Source organism: Poecile atricapillus, chromosome 16 (assembly GCF_030490865.1).
Source record: "Poecile atricapillus isolate bPoeAtr1 chromosome 16, bPoeAtr1.hap1, whole genome shotgun sequence".
In the NCBI taxonomy this organism is placed as follows: domain Eukaryota; kingdom Metazoa; phylum Chordata; class Aves; order Passeriformes; family Paridae; genus Poecile; species Poecile atricapillus.
In genome coordinates this window covers 10,526,187-10,545,137 of record NC_081264.1, presented here as the reverse complement: position 1 = coordinate 10,545,137, position 18,951 = coordinate 10,526,187, and the positions used below count along the sequence as shown (strand labels likewise).

The 18,951-nt window shown below is 44.7% G+C and overlaps 1 protein-coding gene across 6 annotated transcripts in view; it reads left to right on the top strand.

Moving 5' to 3' along the window:
* Positions 1–18,951, top strand: part of PXN (paxillin) — a 49,458-nt gene that overhangs the window by 4,223 nt on the left and 26,284 nt on the right. The window contains exon 1 of one of the 6 annotated variants that reach the window (XM_058851201.1): positions 97–230. The exons of the other annotated variants lie outside the window; for them this stretch is intronic. Within the exon in view, the coding sequence (XP_058707184.1) occupies positions 218–230 (13 nt within the window). The 5' untranslated portion in view covers positions 97–217. Of the gene's footprint in view, positions 1–96; positions 231–18,951 lie in introns of those variants that run through there. 6 annotated transcript variants of the gene reach the window in all.

Genomic DNA, 18,951 nt, shown 5'->3' with positions numbered 1-18,951 from the left:
CCAGCCCGGCCCGGGCACTGACCCCGCTGTCCTCCCCGCGCCGGCCGCCAGGGGGCGGCGCGGGGCGCGCGGCGGGGGCGCGCGGGCGGGCGCGCGCGGGGGCGGGCCGGGAAAGTTGCGGGCGCTGAGGCGGCGGCGGCACCGGCGGGGCGGGAGCGGCTCCGGGCGCGGCAGCGGCACCGGGCACGGCGGCAGCGGCACCGGGCACGGCGGCACCATGGACGACTTGGGTGAGTTCCGAGCCGCGCGGGCTCCCCGCGGCGGGAGCCGCCGCCCCGCCGCGCCCCGGGCGGCGGCGGCCGCGGCCCGCCCGGCCACGCTGCGCCCCTCGGCGCCGCGGGGCTCGGGCCGCGCCTGCCGGCGTCAGGGGACGTGTCGCTCCCCGCGCTGCCAGCCCGGCTCCCCGCGCCGCCGCCCGCAGCCGGACCGCTCCACTGGGCTGTCCCGGGGCCGCAGCCGGGGTAGGGGGTGGCTGTCCCGGCCGGGAAGGGCGCCCTGCGCTCCCGTGCCCGGAGCAGCGTGGAGCGTACTCGGGTTTCAGCAAACACCTCCTCCCCTGCCCCGGCGGAGCCTCTCCAGCCTGTTCCTGGGCGAGAGCTGAACTTTGCGCGGGTATGGAGCGGGGAGCTCTCGGGGGTAAGCGGAGCCCAGCCGGACGCGGAGCTCGTCCTCCCTCTGCTTCTCCCAGGTGTGCTGCTTTATACATTTTCCCGAAACTGTGTAATGGAGAAATGTCAGGCGACTGGTCTCAAGGGAAGGATCTAGAGAATTTGAGTTCCCTTTGGTACCAAGCCGGAAAAGGGTGTGGATCTGCCAAAATCCCTTGTGCTCTGGGAGGCATTAGGGCGACTGAGTTCCGCTTATGAAACTGATTAACTCAGACACTCGGGAGGGGCTGTGATCCGTTACTTCCATCCTACCTTTAATAGAAACCAGACGTTCTTTTGACATATAGTCCAAGAAAACTGCAGGTTTATTCCTGGACCTGGAAGCTCACATTACGGTGCTGGCATAAAGCTGGTGGTCACACCTTCAGAAAACAGACTTTGTATTGGGCTAATGATAAAACTTACAGGGCAAGGAGTCCATCTGCTGTGTGGCTTTCTGGTGAAAGGTGTGCCCACGAAGGATTCATCCTTGGGGAGTGAAGCCTTACCCTCTGCTTGAGTGAAGTAGTTGTTGGTGGAAACAGAAGTAATTTCTACTGCAGCTTCTTCTCATGGTTATTGTTCCTTTAAGTGAAGACAGCTCTGTTTACCTTTTCTTGTATCCCTCATTCTGGTTATCTCTTGGAGATTTGGTGCAAGTTCCTAGCATGTTCAGGAATGCATTGCTAGTCAGAACAGGATTCACCCAGTCTGTATATTGACGTGCTGAGTGGCCCTTCAAGACAGGCATACAGGTCTGTGTAGGGCCAGTTTAATGTCTCACCAATGTGATCTTTAGTAAACCATGGGAGCTGGACTGAGCCCCCTGCAACAGTTGCATTCCTGGACAGTGGTAGTGTGACTTCCCAGTTGTTGGAATAGGCTACAGCAGTCCCTTGACATTTTTTCTTTCTTCTATAGGAGAATTAAAGGTGAACTGCAAAGAAATGGTGAAAAAGATCTGCAGTTGTGCCTGGTTTGTTCTTCTGAGCTCTAAAGTGTATTGGGACAACCAAAAGTTAAAGTTGTGATCTGACTTGGAAAGTAGAACTTTTAGTCTGAGCAATGTGATTTCATCAAGTCTTAATTACACTGCGTCTGTCTCAATTTTTGTGCAGCCTTTCAGACTGGACAAGATCTAATTAACAGTAAGCAGCTGAACAAAAAAAAAGTGTGACCCTTTCTCTGAGCTTTTCTGTGGTGTACAGAATTCACTATGGAAAAGCACACCAGCTGTTTTCTCTCTGTGAATCATTGTTAGTCCCAAAATGGCTCACTTATTGCTCTAAAGCCATTCACCTTGGGATGCACACATAATGGAACAGTGCTGTGCTGATACAGCTCCCCTGAAATAAGTCAGACTTTCGAACACAAGTGAGAGTTGTTTGTTTTTCTTTCCTCATTATCTATGGGTGGATTATCTGAGTTGTGGATTAACTGTGCCATGGATACAGACGTCTGCACTGGCTCTGTCCAGAGTCAAGCTGGTTAGGCAGGACTTGTTGGTTCAGGCACAGTGCCATGTGGACAAAGCTGCTCTGCTTCCAGGGACAGTTTTAGCCCAAAAGGAGTTTGGTATTGGGCCAGGACTGGCAGGTTCAGAGGTGATGTCAAATAAAATCAGCTCAGATGCTTCCACACCTCACTTCTGAATCTGTGTGGTGCAGAAATGAGCAGTGAATGAAGGGCCTTGCTGGGCATGAGGGAACCCCTCACAGAGACCATTGGTGTTTCTGTCCTTAATTCCCTTTGTCAAAAATCTCCTCCCTCTTCCTAGAGCTGGAATATTTGATTAGTGTGTACTTGTCCACTGTCAAATGGAGGTCCAGAAGTACCTCAGTTTTGTGCTTGGACTGGAGAGGTTATGAAACATATGAGGATGGATTTGTTTTGCTTTGGGGATTCATTTGGATTTGAAAAAAAATCTTCATTCTGTTTTTAGCCCCTTCCCTGGTGTTGAAGAAGCTCACACAGGGAACCTTTGCAGCTGGAGGTGTGCACCCTGTTGTTCTGGGGGAGCCTCCGTGGCACAGGACACACAGTGCTGGGGCTGGATGTGAGCTAGGACAGCCCGTGGTGGGAAAGGGAGGAGAGCAGCTGGCCAGGCTTGTCTAGATTGTGTCCCTGCTGTCTCTCTAAGGAAGTGCATTTTGCAGATGTGCTTGGGGTTTGACAGGAAGTTTGCTGGATGAGTTTGCCATTCTGCAGTGCTGTAAATTGGCACAGAGAGTACAGCTTTGTCCTAAAGAGTGAGAATCCAGACTTGGGGCTCCTGCCCCTTTAGGGAATTGCTAAAGCACTGCTGTGCTTCCAGCACCCAAGTGACCATCCACACATTCTTGTTTCAGACACTCTGAGATGCTGAATGAGATGTTGAGTTACTGGCTCTGTGGTGCTACCTTGTCTAAGTAGTATGAGGGAACAGATCCACAGAGGAGGAAACCTAATTTGTGTGATGTGTCATGTATTTATGGTGAGAGAAATAGAAGAGAAACTTTACATTTGCTTTAGTCAGATCCTGTTTGATTTGACTCCCAAAGTTTTTTACAGCCTTTTTCTGAAAGGGGTTGTTTGCAAATACTACTGGGAAACCTTCTGGTAATTCTGAACAGAAAAGGTGCGGCTTTTAGAAGCTTTCATTTGATGAAATTCTCACTTCTCTACTGTTATTTTTTTTTTTTTTTTAATTTTTGTTTTCAAAGGCTTCAAATATTTTAAACTGGATTTTGCAATCAAAAACAAAACAGCATTCACTGGAGCTTGTAAAAGGTGTTCTACAAAGAAGTTACATCTGTTTAATGGGGACATATTTATGGCAGTGTTTTGGCTGTCCATGTCAACTAGATTGTGAGCTGCTTTTTTTAGGTGTGCTTGCTCACTTCTAGAAGGATTTTTCTTTTGCATAAGGTTTGTCTGGCAACTTGGCTTCACAATTCTGGGTGCATAGTTCAGGGGCACAGGAGATTTTGCTTTATTAGTTGTTTTTCCTCTGTTTTAGGAACTCTAATCCACCCTCTCTTCAGTGCTTAATCCTCTCAAGATTGACTTTAAAGGGAAGCAATCTTGATTTTTCATGGGAGTGTGGAAGGAGGTGCATGTGTTTCCATCTGTCATCTGTCCTAACATTTGGAAGATTGCTGTGCGCTGCAGGGTGGTGCTGTCTGTCCCTCTCCAGAGGGGGATGCTTGCCTGTTTCTGACCCAGTTCCTTTAGTTTGGGAGTCATATGCTGTGGGTTTTGGGCTCACTTGACTAAAAGTTTGCTGTGAAATTGCTCATGGTCAGCTACGCCCAGGAAATGGTATTGGGGGGAAGCACTGGTAAAGTAATTTGGTGCCTTGGCTTTCTACTGGCTCAGATTTCTGAGTCCTTCCTGCCGCTGGGTGAGATGGCTGTAAACAGAACTAATGCTCTGCACAATGGGGTTCTGACTTGTTTCAGCTCCTTAGCTGTTGTGACCCCTCGTAAAACAGGGACTTCATTGTCCTGAGCAACTCAGACAGGGAGTCCTCTGCCTCAAGCAGTGTGTGATGCAGAGAGAGCCTTCTTTTCTTGTTGCTCTAGTTCCACGGAAAGGCCGGACTCTGTGCTGTCTTTAGCTCCTTTGTCCCTTGCTGGGAGAGGTCAACTTATCCCAAGTGTTCAGCTGCCCTCCTGGTTAAAACTGATCCTCTGACACCATCTCTGCCACTAGAGAAACAAACGGGAAACTTCTCATACATCTACAACTTTCTCTCTCTCCTTGTTCTTTCTTTCCTAGGGAATCGCGATACTTCAGTTTCCCTGGACCCATTTTTCCTCACTCCTTGTCCTTTGAAATCTATCTATTATATGAAAAAAGTTGTGAAACTGTAGAAATGACAGCTAAAATCTTAAAGTCTGGCAGCAGAACAAGGACTAATAATGCACTTCTATTTAGATCAGAGTTGATTTTCTGATCTGCTGCTCAGACAGACAGATAAATCCCTTCTATTAAAACTCTGTAACTAGAGGGGAGAAAATGCCTGTCCATGGCCACAAAACAAATCTGTTTGAATTGAACTAATGTGTTAGTTGTGATATCCAGAATCTGATGCAGCTTTGGAGAGAGCCAGAGCAGATTCTGAATGCAGTTGTGTGTGCTAGTGGAAAATCAGTGTGAGTGAATAGGATCTCTGGTCCCAGTTTCCTGCTCTGGTCTCAGCCTACACTTCCCTCTTTGTGTACTGGTCCTGTGTGTCCCTTTCTGTCTGATGCGGAAGCTGTTAATGAAGATGCTCTTCTATTCCAGCTGCCTGAAAGTGAGACATTGTCTGTGGGAAGCTTTCTCACGCTGTGATAAGATGATGAGGTTTAGGGAATGAGTTCCTTGCTCACTTCAGGCCTGTCCTAACTAACTGAGGTTTAGTAACAAATCCTGGGAGTACAGGTTATCATGACTGTTAGGATATTTCATTTTAAAATGGTAAGTAGGGAACTCTCTCATCTGTGGCAGGATTACCACATCCAGTAGTGCAGAGTAGAAGCAAGAAGTGGCTCCATTGCTTTCCACTTGGGTTGAAGTTGAATGGGTTAGAGATTAAGTTGTGATATCAAATTGATTTCATTTGATTTAAGTGCTGGCTCCTGAGGTGTTCCCTGTGGCCATCTCCCTTGCTTGTGTCCACAATAAGTGTTGGACGGTTAACTGGGTCAGTGAGCTGATTCTTCACAAAGGCATTTTCTTACATGGACGGTGGACTGGGAAGTGAGGCCACCTCTTTTAGCTGTGGGTTATGTTTAATATAGCATAAGGTAACCATTTATCCACAGCCTCAAAAATGTACCCTAACTTAAGGCATGTTGTTTCTCTGTCTGTGAAACAGGGGTAATTACTCCTTACCTGCAAAGTGTGGTTATGTTGGTTGAGATCTTTGTATTTCTGAAATAGCTTCCAGCTGCAAAGCTTCTTTCAAGCTTTTCTTGTCACCATTGCTGGAAAAGTTTACAGTGGCAAGTTTGAATTAGATTTACAAGTTTTTATTTCTTTCTCAGCCCTGTTGAATGCTCCTTCTGCCTATCTGATTGCTCATCCTTTCTTCACCCCCTGTTATGACAGGCTGTGAGTAGGGAGAAAAGATTTCCTTTCCCTTCCAAGTTCCCCACAGAAGTTCTGCCCTAGTCTGTCCCTTTACCACAGAGCGTTGTGAAGTCATTCAAAGAATGTCGTGTTCTAAAGATATACCATAAAAATAGGAGCTGGGTAATGACTTTCTCATATCAGTTTTAGCTGTTTTTCCCATTCATGCTCATTCTCTTTGCAAATACAAAAGTAGCAACCGGCTGGCTGGGGACAGTCTCCCTTGGCTGATGGGTGTTAAAATTCATGCTCTCTCTTTTGTACGTGTGTGTTTTTAAATCCCAATGAAGCAAACAAATTGAAATGGTAACTGGAGTGTTGTGGAACAAGTTTGGTGTTTTGGTTACAGGAACTGAGTCCCTGAGGTTATATGTTTGTGCTGTTTAGGAGTCTGGTAAACTCTTATTCTGCTCACACAAATGCAGCTTTTTCTTTTTTGCAGACAGTAACTATTCTGAATTTACATGGGAAATTTATCTAAGCAGTTTGAGACAACTGTAAACTGAGGAGCCAAGAGAACTTATGGCAGGCCACAGGGGGAGGCAGCCTGCATTGTTAGTGCTTGGCTCCTTTTTCCCTGAGCTGGACTGTCTCTACACTGTGAACAAGTTGAGTTCAAGTTATTTAAATGATGATGAAATAGTCTGGAGTTGTCCAATGCAGCTTGTCGTGCCACTTCTCACAGTGTTCTTATTACCATGTGCACATCTGCCTAGATGGCTCTGCTGGGTGAGGTACTGAGTGGCTGGCTGGCAGCATGCAGCGGACTGTAGCTTGATTTCTTGTGGTTTTTTTACTGTTTATTGCATGTGTTTAAACCTCTAACATTTTGCAAATCATTTGAAGAACATCAAAAAAAGCAAATGGCGCTCCAGGGAATAAACCTTCTGAATGACACTCTGCATGGGGAATTGTGCTTTAAATGGCTCAGCTATATAAATCAGACTGTATGGGGGCTCCAGGAATAAACCAGTCCCGTGTTTTTGTCACAGAACTGAGCTGGCAGACAGAATTAATCCTGTGTCTGTCTAGATGCCTCACAGGATCTTGCTTTATTTCCATTGCTGAAGAGGAAGGTGAACAGAGAATTTAACTTTTTGCTATGGAGAACTTTGTGGTGGTTCAGGGACCGTGGTTAGGCTGAGTTTTAATAAGAGCAGGAGGTAGTAAAAGAAGCCAGAGGTAGAAAAGGTCATGGGCAAGAGGGCTGTAAATAATTTGCAATGGATTAGGGGCTTAGTATTCCTTTGTTTTATCCTCTTTCATGGTTCTAAACCAGTTCAGAGCTTCTCTGTGAAAAGGTTTCTTTTGGGTTGAAGCCACTAATTTCAGCTGGGTCAGACAAAAAAGCCTAAGGCTACTGCATGTCACTTGAGGTTACTGGTGCCCCATGAGCTGGAATAAGATGATGGCTTGGCTGGTCTCTGCTGCTCATCTTGTTTTACCATTAGTTGCATCTGTTGCTCTCTGTTTCTCAGCACCAGCAGCCTTCTTGGGACTAGGTTTGGGTTGGTGGTGTTTTTGTTTTGTTTTTTTTGCTGCTAGCAAAAGACCCCTTTTGGGCAGAGGTGATCCCCAAGAGCCTAGAGTTGTACTTCTGGTACTTCTGGTTTGAAGCTCCTGTTCATTTTATGGTTATATATGGGAAACTTTTTTTGGGCTGTGTAGGCCTGGTCAGGCAGTGTGACACACAGCTGGAACTATTCTGCCTGGCTGTGAGCAGCTCCAGCAGTTAGACAGGATCCCTGCAGAGAGCTGGAGCACTGGGGGAGGGAATGAAATGCCATTTCATCCACGTCATGAAATCTCTTATCAGTGGCCAACTCAGTGCTGAGAGTGGGTGAGCTGCATTGGCCTGAAGAAGCTGCCTTTTCTTTCTCCTGTGAAAGATGAGGAGCTCAGCACTGTCAGTCAGGCTGAGAGCTGTGCAGTGGCTGTGTGGAGTTTGAGATGAATTTGTCAGTCAGGTTCTTATAACCCTAAGCTTGTAGTTTTCAATCTGTCCTGCTTGTGCTTAATCTGAGATTTGCTGCTTGGCTATCCTGAGCAGTTTGCTTGGGCAGTGCCTCACAGCTGCTGCTCCTCTACTTCTTAACTGCTTAAATTCAGTGCCTTCAGCACCTTCTGTCCTGTGGTCGTGCTTAAAAAAGCCTTGGTGTGAATTAGAGAGAAAATCTGTTAGGTTATCATTCATTTTTCTATAAGGGTTGGTTAAGGGCTTCATTTGTTGGATGTTACTCACCCATCAAATGCTAGGGAGAAATCTACTTGAAACATCACCATGGTATGGCTGTGGTGATGTGAAACTCTGAGACCTTCTGGGCTGTGTGGATCTGCTGGAGCCCCCTGACTGTATTGCTTGGGTCTGGAAAATGCTGTGTGTGGGATGGGAGAGCCAGTGGGATGCGAGGTGTTCAGTGTCTCTGGTGTGGTCCTGTCCTGGCAGGGTTGGGAGGCTGCTGGGGAGGAGGGGTTGAAGGAAGGGGCTGGGGGTGGTGCAGGGAGGAAGCTTTATGTAATTCTTGGCTAGCTTTTGAATAATTGTTTTAATGAAATGGAATGCAGTGTATTCAGTACTTGCTTGGCAGAAACAGCTATTTTTTTGTTGTTTTCTATCTTGGAGGGGGGAGAGGAGTTGGAGTTTCTCTATTTTCCAGCTTCTTTAAACACTCTAGGCTTGGATCTGTCATGAAGATAGAAGTGGAATATTGTTCATGGTGGGGGGAGCAGTTGCACTGCTGTGCATGTGTGGGATGTTGTCTTTGTACATTGGATGTACATTGGATGTGTGGCAGAACCTGGTCCCTGGGTTTCTCTGAGGGCTATGGATGCCAGTGTGGTTTGAGGTGGAGCAGGTTAATTTTAAAGTACCCAACAGTAACGAGATGAAAGTGATGTGAGTACACATCCATATAAAATATGCGTGCATCCAGGTACTTGATAGGAAAATTCCTTTTTTCCTCTGTGCCCTAGTTCAGGGCATAGCAGTGAAGAACATGATGAGCTGAGACAAAGAAGTCAACTTAATTTTCAGCAAAGCAGAAATGTAAGCATTGGGAGTCTTGACTTCTCTAGACTAGTGCAAAACAGTCTCTCCAGTTATCTCAGAGGGTTGGTGACTTTTATCATAGGATTGATGGAGGGACAGAGATCATGCTGAAAACCCTTTTTTAGAAAGTAATTTGAAGAAGGATTTATTTAATGTACCTCTGAAAGGGAAGTTTATTCTCATGCTGCTTCTATTTCAGTATTGCTGCCATTTCCATTTTTGGTCAGTGCTGGAGCTCGGTCTTTCTTACTCATCCCTAGCTCTTAAAAATTACTTTCTCTTTAGTCTGTCATTTTTTTTCTCAGTTGTTCTTTTCTGTGGTCAAGAGTTCTCTTGTAAGGAACAAGAACAGAATTGGTTGACAGAATAAAATTTTTCTTTTTCAAATAACAACAACAACAACTTGTGTTCAGGGCACTGAGATGAAGAAGCTGTCATACGTTTAATTGCTTTATTAATATTCCTCTTGGTAAAATATCCTCCCTGCTGCTGCTGAAACAAGCAAGAGACTTGTGGCTGGTACTTGTGTCATGATGCCAGATGACAGGTACAATGATGGGTCATCTACCTTTTCATGTAGGAACAGATAAGAAAACCTTAAACATTCTCCAGCTCTTTTCTATCCAGTGGCTCCAGCATACTCCTATGGATGCTGAATGCAAGAAAGCAGTCACGGAGGACAGTCCTGTGTGAAACTAGTTCTCACTCTGGCCTGAGAAATCATAAGGAGGAATCCAGACAGTCCTTGGAGAAGGACAACAACCTTTGCAGGTGTTGTTTGGATCCTTGTTGTTTTCTTGCAAGAAACAGTCAAGGGGTGTAGTTCCTAATTGTCCAATAACGGTGATGTGTTGGTTTAATGACCAATGAGAGTTTTACCTCTTGGACCTGTCTATAAAAGAAGATGGAATAATAAAACTCGTTCTCTTGTGCTACCCAGAAGAGAGTCTGTGTCGTTACTTTCACCATTCCCAATACAGAATGACATGCTCCAGTTCTGAAAACGTTAGTTTTCTGTATAGATTTAACAGTTTTCTTTCTTGCAGCAGGCCAGTGTCATGACATTGTGAAACTCTTGAGCCACATTCTTCTGCCAGTACTAAAATAAACTAAGTCAGAGCTCTGCAGCTTTGGAGCCATCAGCAGTCTCCATCGAATTGCCACCCACATCTCCCACAGTGGACCAGGGGACTGGTTCCCACATTAATTTCTCAAACACTGTCCTCTTTTCATTCCCAGAAGCTGCTTGTAAAGTGAAAAGAAGCTGCTTTAACTAGATTTTTAACCATGTGCTTCTTGGCCCCTTGTATTCTGTTGTCTTTCAAAGCTGTTGCTTGCCCACTATCTGCACTAACTTGGGTTATTTTTAAGTTACAGTGCAGTGCTCATCAGACTGAAAGCTTCGTTTTAAAACTTTCTACCTATTATAGTTATAAGTAGTACCAAGATCCACACGACTGAAAAATGTGAAATATTTTGTTGTCATTTCCCCCTGCCCTGTTCTGTGAGTTTACATTGTGCTTTTGGCAGCACTTTGTGTTAAGTCAGTTGTTGATGATGACTTACACTTTTTGGCTTACAAAGAGTTTGGTGTTGCTTCCAAGTCTGCTCCCACCCTGTCACAGAGAACCCTTGCAGAAATGAAAACTTCTTAAAAGAAACATCCACCATTTTGAGAGTACTTCCTTAGTAATTAGATTTTTAACAAGCCAGTTAAACCACATATGACATTTGACACAAGTTCTCATTTTAAAAAGTGGGAAACAGTGGTTGGCAATTCAAGCCAACAAGTCTTTATTTGTATCTCAATATACTAACTTTTTATCTGTGTGAGATTTGTTGTAACTCTGCATCTCCTTATTGACACAGGCTTTTAAAACTTACGATACCTTGGTTTTTTAAGGGTAGATTTGCATTTGTTGCATATTCTTTGCTTTTATGCTCTTGGGAGCTATGCTTGTTATTTACTGAATGGGAAGTTGCTGAAGCTAATGAAAAGTATATGTTTCAAGGACTAAAATCTGTCAAGTCTGTATTCTGATATCTCATTTAAGAGCCTTCAGGATAGGAATGCCTCAATAAGACTGTACTAAATATGGATATGATTACAGAGTCTCTTTAGTGTCCCCATTCTTTATTACTGGAATTCTCCTTTTGCTGGTAGCCAAGGCACTCTACATCTCATTGGCAGAATTTTTGCTTCAAATCCTTTTAACAAATTCAGAATTCTTTTAATGAATTCAGAATTTACACTAGTATGTCAGTCCTTTATTTCATCATCTTTATGTGTGTCTCAAATTTTGTAACTGGCACTTTGCCTAGATGGGTCTATATTCAGGTCTGTTTATGCTGCTTGGATAGGATTTCCACAGCTTAAAAGATGCTATTTTTTTCCCCTCAAGTTCCATGTCTATTATTGCATAACCATGCAAATCCTGCTCTTCCCTTTATTGGTAATAGGGTCCACATGCTTTCCTGTTTCTGTTACTTTTAAAAAGGCAGATAATTAACTTGGAATGTGCAAGCTCTGACAGTATTTTATCTGTGCCTGTGTCCAAACCCGTTTTTACATAAGCAGATGGAGAAGATCACAGGGATCCTTAGCAGTGTTGTTTCTGACTGTGGTTACCTGTGTGCTGCTGGGGTGTCTGAGGTGCTGGTCCTGCTGCTGGTTGTGTCAGTACAAGGGTTTGCTGCTGCTGAAGGGGGAGATGGCTTTGCTTTTACTTATCCTTTCTGCTTCTGTGCTGTCTGACTGTTTGGACATAGCCCTTCCTGCTGACTGCTGTGCTCATCTTTTCTCTGATCCAAAAGAAGACAGTCAGCTTTTTCCCACTGGGTGTATAATGTGTTGGACTGGTTCACAGAGGGGTCTTGTGAGAGCCAGAGCCTGCACAAGTAAGTGGCAGCAGCACGTGTCTGGAAGAGGGAGAAAAACCTCTCCATTTTTGGCAGTGGTGAGCTGTTAATTTGCCTTTCTGCATCTTAGGAAACTGTAACCTTCACTCCGGGGTGCTCACTGTCCAGTGGAACTCCAGTGCTCTGTTGCACTGATGTAACATGTTTTCCTTCCCTAGATGAGTTAGAATCAGATCTTACCAAATTATCATCTCCAAGCTGACAAGTGCTCTACGGCTGTTATGAAGGGTCCCCTTGAGAGGTCAAACCCACACCCTTGTCATTTCCACCTGAGGGTTCTGGAGCACAAGCACACCAGGATTGCTGCTGCCCAGAGATTTGGAGACCACTGCTGTTCACAATGTTGTGATTTGCCACTAAGCTACTGCTTAAAAGCTGCTTGGAAGAGTGATCCAGACCTGGATCAGCATGTGTTGTAACCTCAGTGCTGTTTATGATAACTTTCAGTTGTACAAATCTCAACCAAATACCCATGCAGGTCCTAAAAAATGCCCTTGTCTACCTCTTCCCAGTGGGCATGTTGAAGGTTGCTTGTTGTAGCCGAGTCCTGCACACTTCTGCACTCAAGCCTGGAGCTTCTGTTACCAGAGCTGTGGTTTAAAATCCACATTGTCTTGTTTCCTGCTGTTTCTATTCCCATCCTTGGACTCTTTTGTCTAGTGGAGATCTCCTTTGTACCAGATTTGTCAGATGTTTGTAGAATGGCAGTGCTGTGTTTTGACCTGGTGCTTGTGGAGCAGCTGCACGCTGGTGTAGCAGGAAGAGTCTGGTTGCTCAGATTGCTGGCTTGGCTGAGCACCTCTTCCTGGAGCAATATAAAGGAGTTGGTATTTTGTCCAGAGGCCTTGACCCTGGAAATTTTCCCTGAGGGGTCAGTTCAGTGGCTGCTTGTTTGGTGTTTGTGAATATTTTTTTGTTGTTGTTTTGGCAAAGAAGAGCAGATCTTGTTGGACTTCCAGAAACTTTCAGAGGGAAGCCAGCAGCAAGTGAAAATTCTTATGACAGGCATGAGAAGGGTTAATGTAATGTTTTGCATGCCTGAGGACAAATAAAGGTCTAAAAAAGACAATGTATTGGTTACTAATGTTTTTGGGTTTATTGAATCTTTTTCCCATCTAGAATGTTGGCTAAAATCCAGCTCAGGTCAGTAGTGAGGTGTTAACTGTTTAGTTGTTTGTGTAAAATGTTTTCCCTCCCTCCAGTCTGTTCCTCCCACCAAACTGGCAAGGATGCTATTTCATTCCTGTTTGTGCAGAACAACATCCCTTGCTTTGGTCGGAGCCAATTCACCTCCCTCCCAGGGACAGTTGGGTCAGGATTGGCCATTTGCTGCTGCCTTTGTCTGGGACTTCCTGGAAATGCCTGAGAATGTGTTTGCTGTCAGGCAGAGATCAGAAATAGATCTTGCATAAGAAGAGCCACTCCAGGAGAAGACTGTCAGGGGCTGTACTTATCCTCCTTGGAGCCCAAAGCTGTTTCCAATTTCACAGCTGACACACAGGGAGAGAAATGGAGACTCTCTAATTTGTGCAGATAGTTGTTCCTTGTGATCTTTCACAGGGCTAGCTATAACTGTCTGTTGAACACCAGTCAATTTTCTTCCAAAAGAAGATTCTGACAAAAGACTTGGTGGCAGGTGGAGCTCATAACAGACTGTAGATTCAGGATGAGAAATTCCAACTTAAATATTTTTAGTACAGGCCTAAGAGTCAGATTTGCTTTCTATTCTGATATAGTACTGACTTGCCATGTTATGTTGGGCTGTTCAGGGCTGCATCTCAGTGCTCCATTTCTGAAAGTTGCATTTCCTTTGTGCTGTCATGGAAGTGTGAATGTTAGGGTGAGGATTCTGATTTGTGGGGATTCAGGTGCAGTGGCTGCAGACTTTTCTGCCTGCAGTTGCTGCAGGCCACAGCCACTTCTATCAGTACAAAATGGAATACGTGGAGATTTAGTTTTAGGGTGTGGAGCTGTGACAGCTGTGACTGAAAAAGGCTTCCATGTGGTAAGTGCTGTAACTTGTGGGTGGGATAATCATCTGAGGACAGTGGTACTTAAATCATAGCAGTCTGAATCCCTGGAGGTCAGGAGCTGGAGTACTGGGTAAGGCTGGTTACATTTTACGTATGACCTTGTGATCCTTCTCTTGTGCAATGTCCAACTTCTCTGTCCAGTGAAGCAGAGCCCAGATTTGTGCAAACGTCAAGGTCAGCTCAGCTTTTGCATGCGCTGTGTCACAGGATGTGCTGCAGCTGTGATGTACAAACCCTTGACAAACTTTTCCTCGTTCTCTTGAAGATTGTGGAGCAATGGAAGAATTTTTTGACTGCACTTATCCATCTTTGGAAATGGTTTCCTGTTATTCAGGACTCTGGCAGTCCAGGGAATCTGGGTAGAAAGGAACCACACAAAGGATTATTTTCTGTTTCACCTTCACACAATCAGGAATCAATCTCTGGAGGCGTTCAAGGCTTGTGTAGCTGGATCTGGTATTCAGCTTTTGAATGTGATAGGTAAGGCAGTGGAATGGGCAGCTGAGGTTAATTTGAGGAACTTTAAAAGGCTGCACTTGGTTTTAGCAGCTTTTTGTCTCAAAACAAAAAAACCCATACTGAACGTATTTTGTTTTTCTGGAGCATTTCCCCTCCTGGTAGGAGAAGGGACTTAAAACACAAATCACTTTTAGTGTGAGGATGCTCAGCACACTTGTGACATATTGAGGAATATTTATCTCTGACCACAAAAGCAATTACTTACCTTGTGGGATTTCCATTAACTCAGCCATCTAATGAACTGTTCTGAGACAGTGGAAAGGGGATGAAAGTTTTGATCAGGAAGTTGGAGAAAGGCAGAATAACGTGTTTTTCTTTCGTAGGTGGTGGTTAATTTCTCTCACCCAGTTTAACCTGGAGTCTAGTTCAGTGTTCAGAGAGCTAAGTGGAAAAATTCTGATCCTACGGGAAAATAATTTGTGGTTCCTTCACACAACTTGGACTGTAGGTCAGGGAGTGCTGTGGATTTGTATTGTTTCATCCAGGAAACCGTGCTGACTCAATCTTTAAAGCACTTGCCAGCATGCTGACTTGGTGATCCCATGCCCTGTGGAACTGGTTAAGATTAGGTTACCTCCCTGCCAGCTCGGTGATGTGAACAGGGCCAGCAGCTGAAGGATTTCCCAGCCTGTTGCATCCAAGATGTGACAGGAGGTGGATCTGAGGTGCTCCCTCAAGGAACGGGGCTGTGACTCCCAGGGACTGCTGGTGTCAAGCTGCAAACTGATCAGCTGCTTTTCCTATGGGGTCCTTGTGCCCTTGAGAGCCTTGCAGCTGCTGGGCTACATCTGCTGACCCCAGGTGGTGCTGCCCAGCGCTCCAGCACCCTCACCCTGCAGACAGATACAGCACTGCAGGTCTGGGTGTCACAGAAATGTACTCTTCTGTAAGGAAGTGGGCAGATCCAGGAAGGATCCAGTGTTCACATTAATGGTTTTTCAGCACATGGACACACAAATAGCCCTCCTGCCCATCAGAGGGATCTGGTGGAAGGGTCTGTGCTCTCCTGATGCCTTCTGTTGGGTTTTTGTTGCATACAGAATTGGCTTATCTTCAGTTTTATGGTCAGAAGTCTCTGTCAAAAGCTCACTCTTCAGCTCAGCAGTACAAATGAGAGCATCAGTGGGTACATAGCCTGTGCAGCCCTAGGGACTGAGCCATATCACAATTCTGGGGCTGGAAAGCCAAAATAAAATGTCAGTGTAGGCTCAGGTGGGAGTGGCAGGTAATGGTGAGGGATGTCTCCAGAATAAGGAGCATTTCAATTTGAGCTGTCTGCTGACTGCATCTTTTCAGGCTGCCTTTTTTTCTAAGCTGCAGCTGAGCTGCAGATGAATTATGGGAATGCAACAGGAAGGTAGGTGATTTCTTTCAGCTAATGGCAGGATGGGCTGGATTTACAATTTGTGTTCTGGCCTGAGTTTTGAAGGTGAAAGTAGAACATTTCCATTTAAAGCAGAAATTGTATTCACTTGAACAAAGGCTCAGTTCTGGTCTTTTTAATACGTTTTCTAAAAGCTACTTAAGTCATAGAGTGGTTGGGGCTGTGCTTCCAAGAAACCTAATGAGTTTATCTAAAAAAAATGAAACCAACACCTCAGCAAACTTTTATTAGATTAGTAAGCTGAATTAGTTTAGAAGGTGTCTGATGATCAGCAGGGCAAGTTGCAGGAACAGCCTGAGTTTGCATACTGGGGAAGGGGGGATCCCTGGGCCTTTCCCTTAGGCTGGCAGTGTGTGATGGTATCAGCTCTGCTGGAACTACAGCCAGAGCACTCCAGGGGTTTGCACTTCATCCCCAAATGTGCAGTGAGTAGTTACTGATAAGCAGTTCCTGAAATTCCTTCATGCAGGCTGTATTTGCACACTTTTACAACCCCAGGCTTGGGGTGGTAGTATTGCCTGTTAGTTGTGACCAGTTAGTTGGCCACAAGCTCTGGTATAAACTCTCCAGCTTGGGTCTCAGTGGTTGGGAAAGGAAGCCGCAGTCATTGCTGCAGCTGCTCGTGCAGACCACATCTCACACTGCAGTGTCTTGTCTTTGTTTAGACATTTGCTGATAGTGGTCAGAGCTGGGTGCATGGGCTGCTGTACTGGGCAAGACTCACTGGTTTGGCTGTCAGGACCAGTTATGGCACAGAAAGGATTCACGGTGGTGGCCACCACCTGATTCTGACAGCAGTTCTGGCTGCCACGGGATGAATCCTTGCTCAGTTTGTCTCTGCAGCCTGGGGTAGCCAGGCATAACTGCTGCTGGGAGGTTCCCTTTGCTGTTAAGCTTTTCAGGAGCACCCACACAAGTTTGTAAATCAGTGCTACAAATGCAAAGTCTTGCTAATTTTAAGAGGCAATTTTGGTATGAAAGTAGAGAGAAGCTTCAAAATTTTAATGGCTATTGTCTTTACTGTAATTTACCACACCACATATTAATATTAATTTGGGGATTCTTTTTGTTAAGCAGTGACACAAGGCGTGACTTGCAGCAATAGCTTGATAGTGAGAAAGCACAAGGCTTTAAACATTAGTACATTAAAGAAAGAGCTGAGTGATTTTACTGACCATGCAATCTGAACTTTCTCTAGGCAGATCTGGCGATGTGAAGGAAAAATCCCACTGGCTGCTCTGTACTGATATTCCAGCAAATTCTTAGGTCTGGAGAATTACTTATCTTTTGTGCCTTGAATTTTTGTGTATCTTAAATAACAATCTGCCCCTGCTTCATAAGAAAGCTGAGAGGTTTTATGTGTCCTGTGTTCTAACCACCTTCTTGACATATTGGTTAAATTTTGGAAAACTTAAATGTCATCTCCTCAAAATGTTTTACACAGTAAGCCAAGCTATTTTATGTGCTTTCTATATATGTGAACTGGAGAATTGGATGGATTTTAAAAAAAGATGGATTTTAAGAACTGTATGGATTTTAAGAGAATCTAATTGCACTTTGAGTTTTTAAGGTCTCATTTTGAACGTAGTCTTTGTATTTTATTGCTTTTGTAGTCTCTGATCTTTTTGCATTTAAAAACATTGATTAGAATATAATGCCTTAAGAACCTGTTAATAAATGTCTTTTACCTGGAAGTCAATGCCTGCCTTTACCTGCTCATGATTTTCCTATTTCTGATAAGGCTCTTCTATTTTGTTGAGAAAAATCAAAATGGGAATTCCTGTCATCAGTGTTTGGGGCTCCCCACATCTTCTGCAGTAAAACTCCAGGGCAGTGAATAATCCTAGCAAGGCTCCAGCAAGTCTTCTTGATGCAGGTCTTGCAGAGTACTGCAAATATTTCTTTTGAAAGGCTATTTAATAGGTTAAATATACCCAGGCTCCCCATTCCTCTGCAGTTACTCACAGTGTAAAACTGTTGTGCCAGGGATTGGGTTACTGCCTTGAGCTGTCTCCCTATATGTGAGCTGGAGCTGCATTTACTCCTGGAGGTGGGGGGGGAGAAGGCTTATTTGAACCTAATGAGATTTTTAAAGTTTGCATTCAGGGATTTTGCAGAGGTGGCTCAGATGAGGCTGCAAGCTCAAAGTTCAGTTCTGGAGATGTGATGCCTTTCCCCTCATTCTCTTAGGAGACAGCAAAAATCAAGGATTTAAATTCAGCATTCTGCAGGTATTAAGAAAAATGGTCTGGAGAATGGAATGTGATTCTGCCAATGAGAGGTCTGCAATTCATCTGATGCCAAGTGAGACATGATCAGCATGTCAAGTCCATGTCCTCATTGAGAGCTTCCCTTAGGGGTATCCTGATTTTTATTTCTATTTGCTAGTCCTCTAGGAATCTTCTTCTCCCTAAACCAGGAAAACTTGCAGCAGTTCTACTTATTTGGGTAAATAGAGGCAGGGAGGGAAATAGGGTAGGTGCAGATACCTGTTCTTGCAGCTACAGCAGAGGAAATTCTATAGTTTGTGCTCAGACATCTCATCCTGATTCCCCAGTGTGCTGTGTCTGGGCTGTCAGGGACATGTGGCACCAGAGATGCTGGGGGAGATGGGACTCTGTGGCTGAATGCATTTGCTCTGTGTGCTGGCTGGCTGAGGAATCCTGTCTCCAGTGCTACTCACTTTCCAGATGTCCCATGCAAGAAGCAAAGCTTCTCTCTGCCACACAGGCAATGTGTGGTTTGATACATGTGCAGATGTGGCTTTCAGCTGTTGAAAATGAAAGGCTGATATCTGAGGCATTTGAAGAATCTTGCTTCAGTTATGCTTCCATTTCCTCCCCAGCAGTAGATGAGATGTGGAAGAAAATTGACCACCATCCTTTTGATCTACTCACTATATTGATAATGCTGTGATTTGCTGCGTCAGCATGGCTTAATAATCCTCAGTTGTTGAGAGAGATGAACTGCATATGGAAATCCTTTCTCCAGATGAAAGCAAATTTAGATTTCTCTAAATTGCCTCACTTAAAAAAAAAAAAAAGATAAATTCTAAACTGCTTGTGAATAGTGGAAAATTATTTACTGCTTGAGGAAAAATTAGCATTGAAAAGCTCCTTGATATCAGTTGGCAAATGTGAATTTGTTGATGCCTTGTCATGTAGGTTTTTTCAGAACTAATCCATGATGTGTTCTGCTTCACTGTGTCACCTTAATCCAAGAGCATTTTTGAGATGCACAGGAAAGGGGAAGTGAGCTTTGATATGCATGAGAAGATACATCTAAATATATATAAATACATAC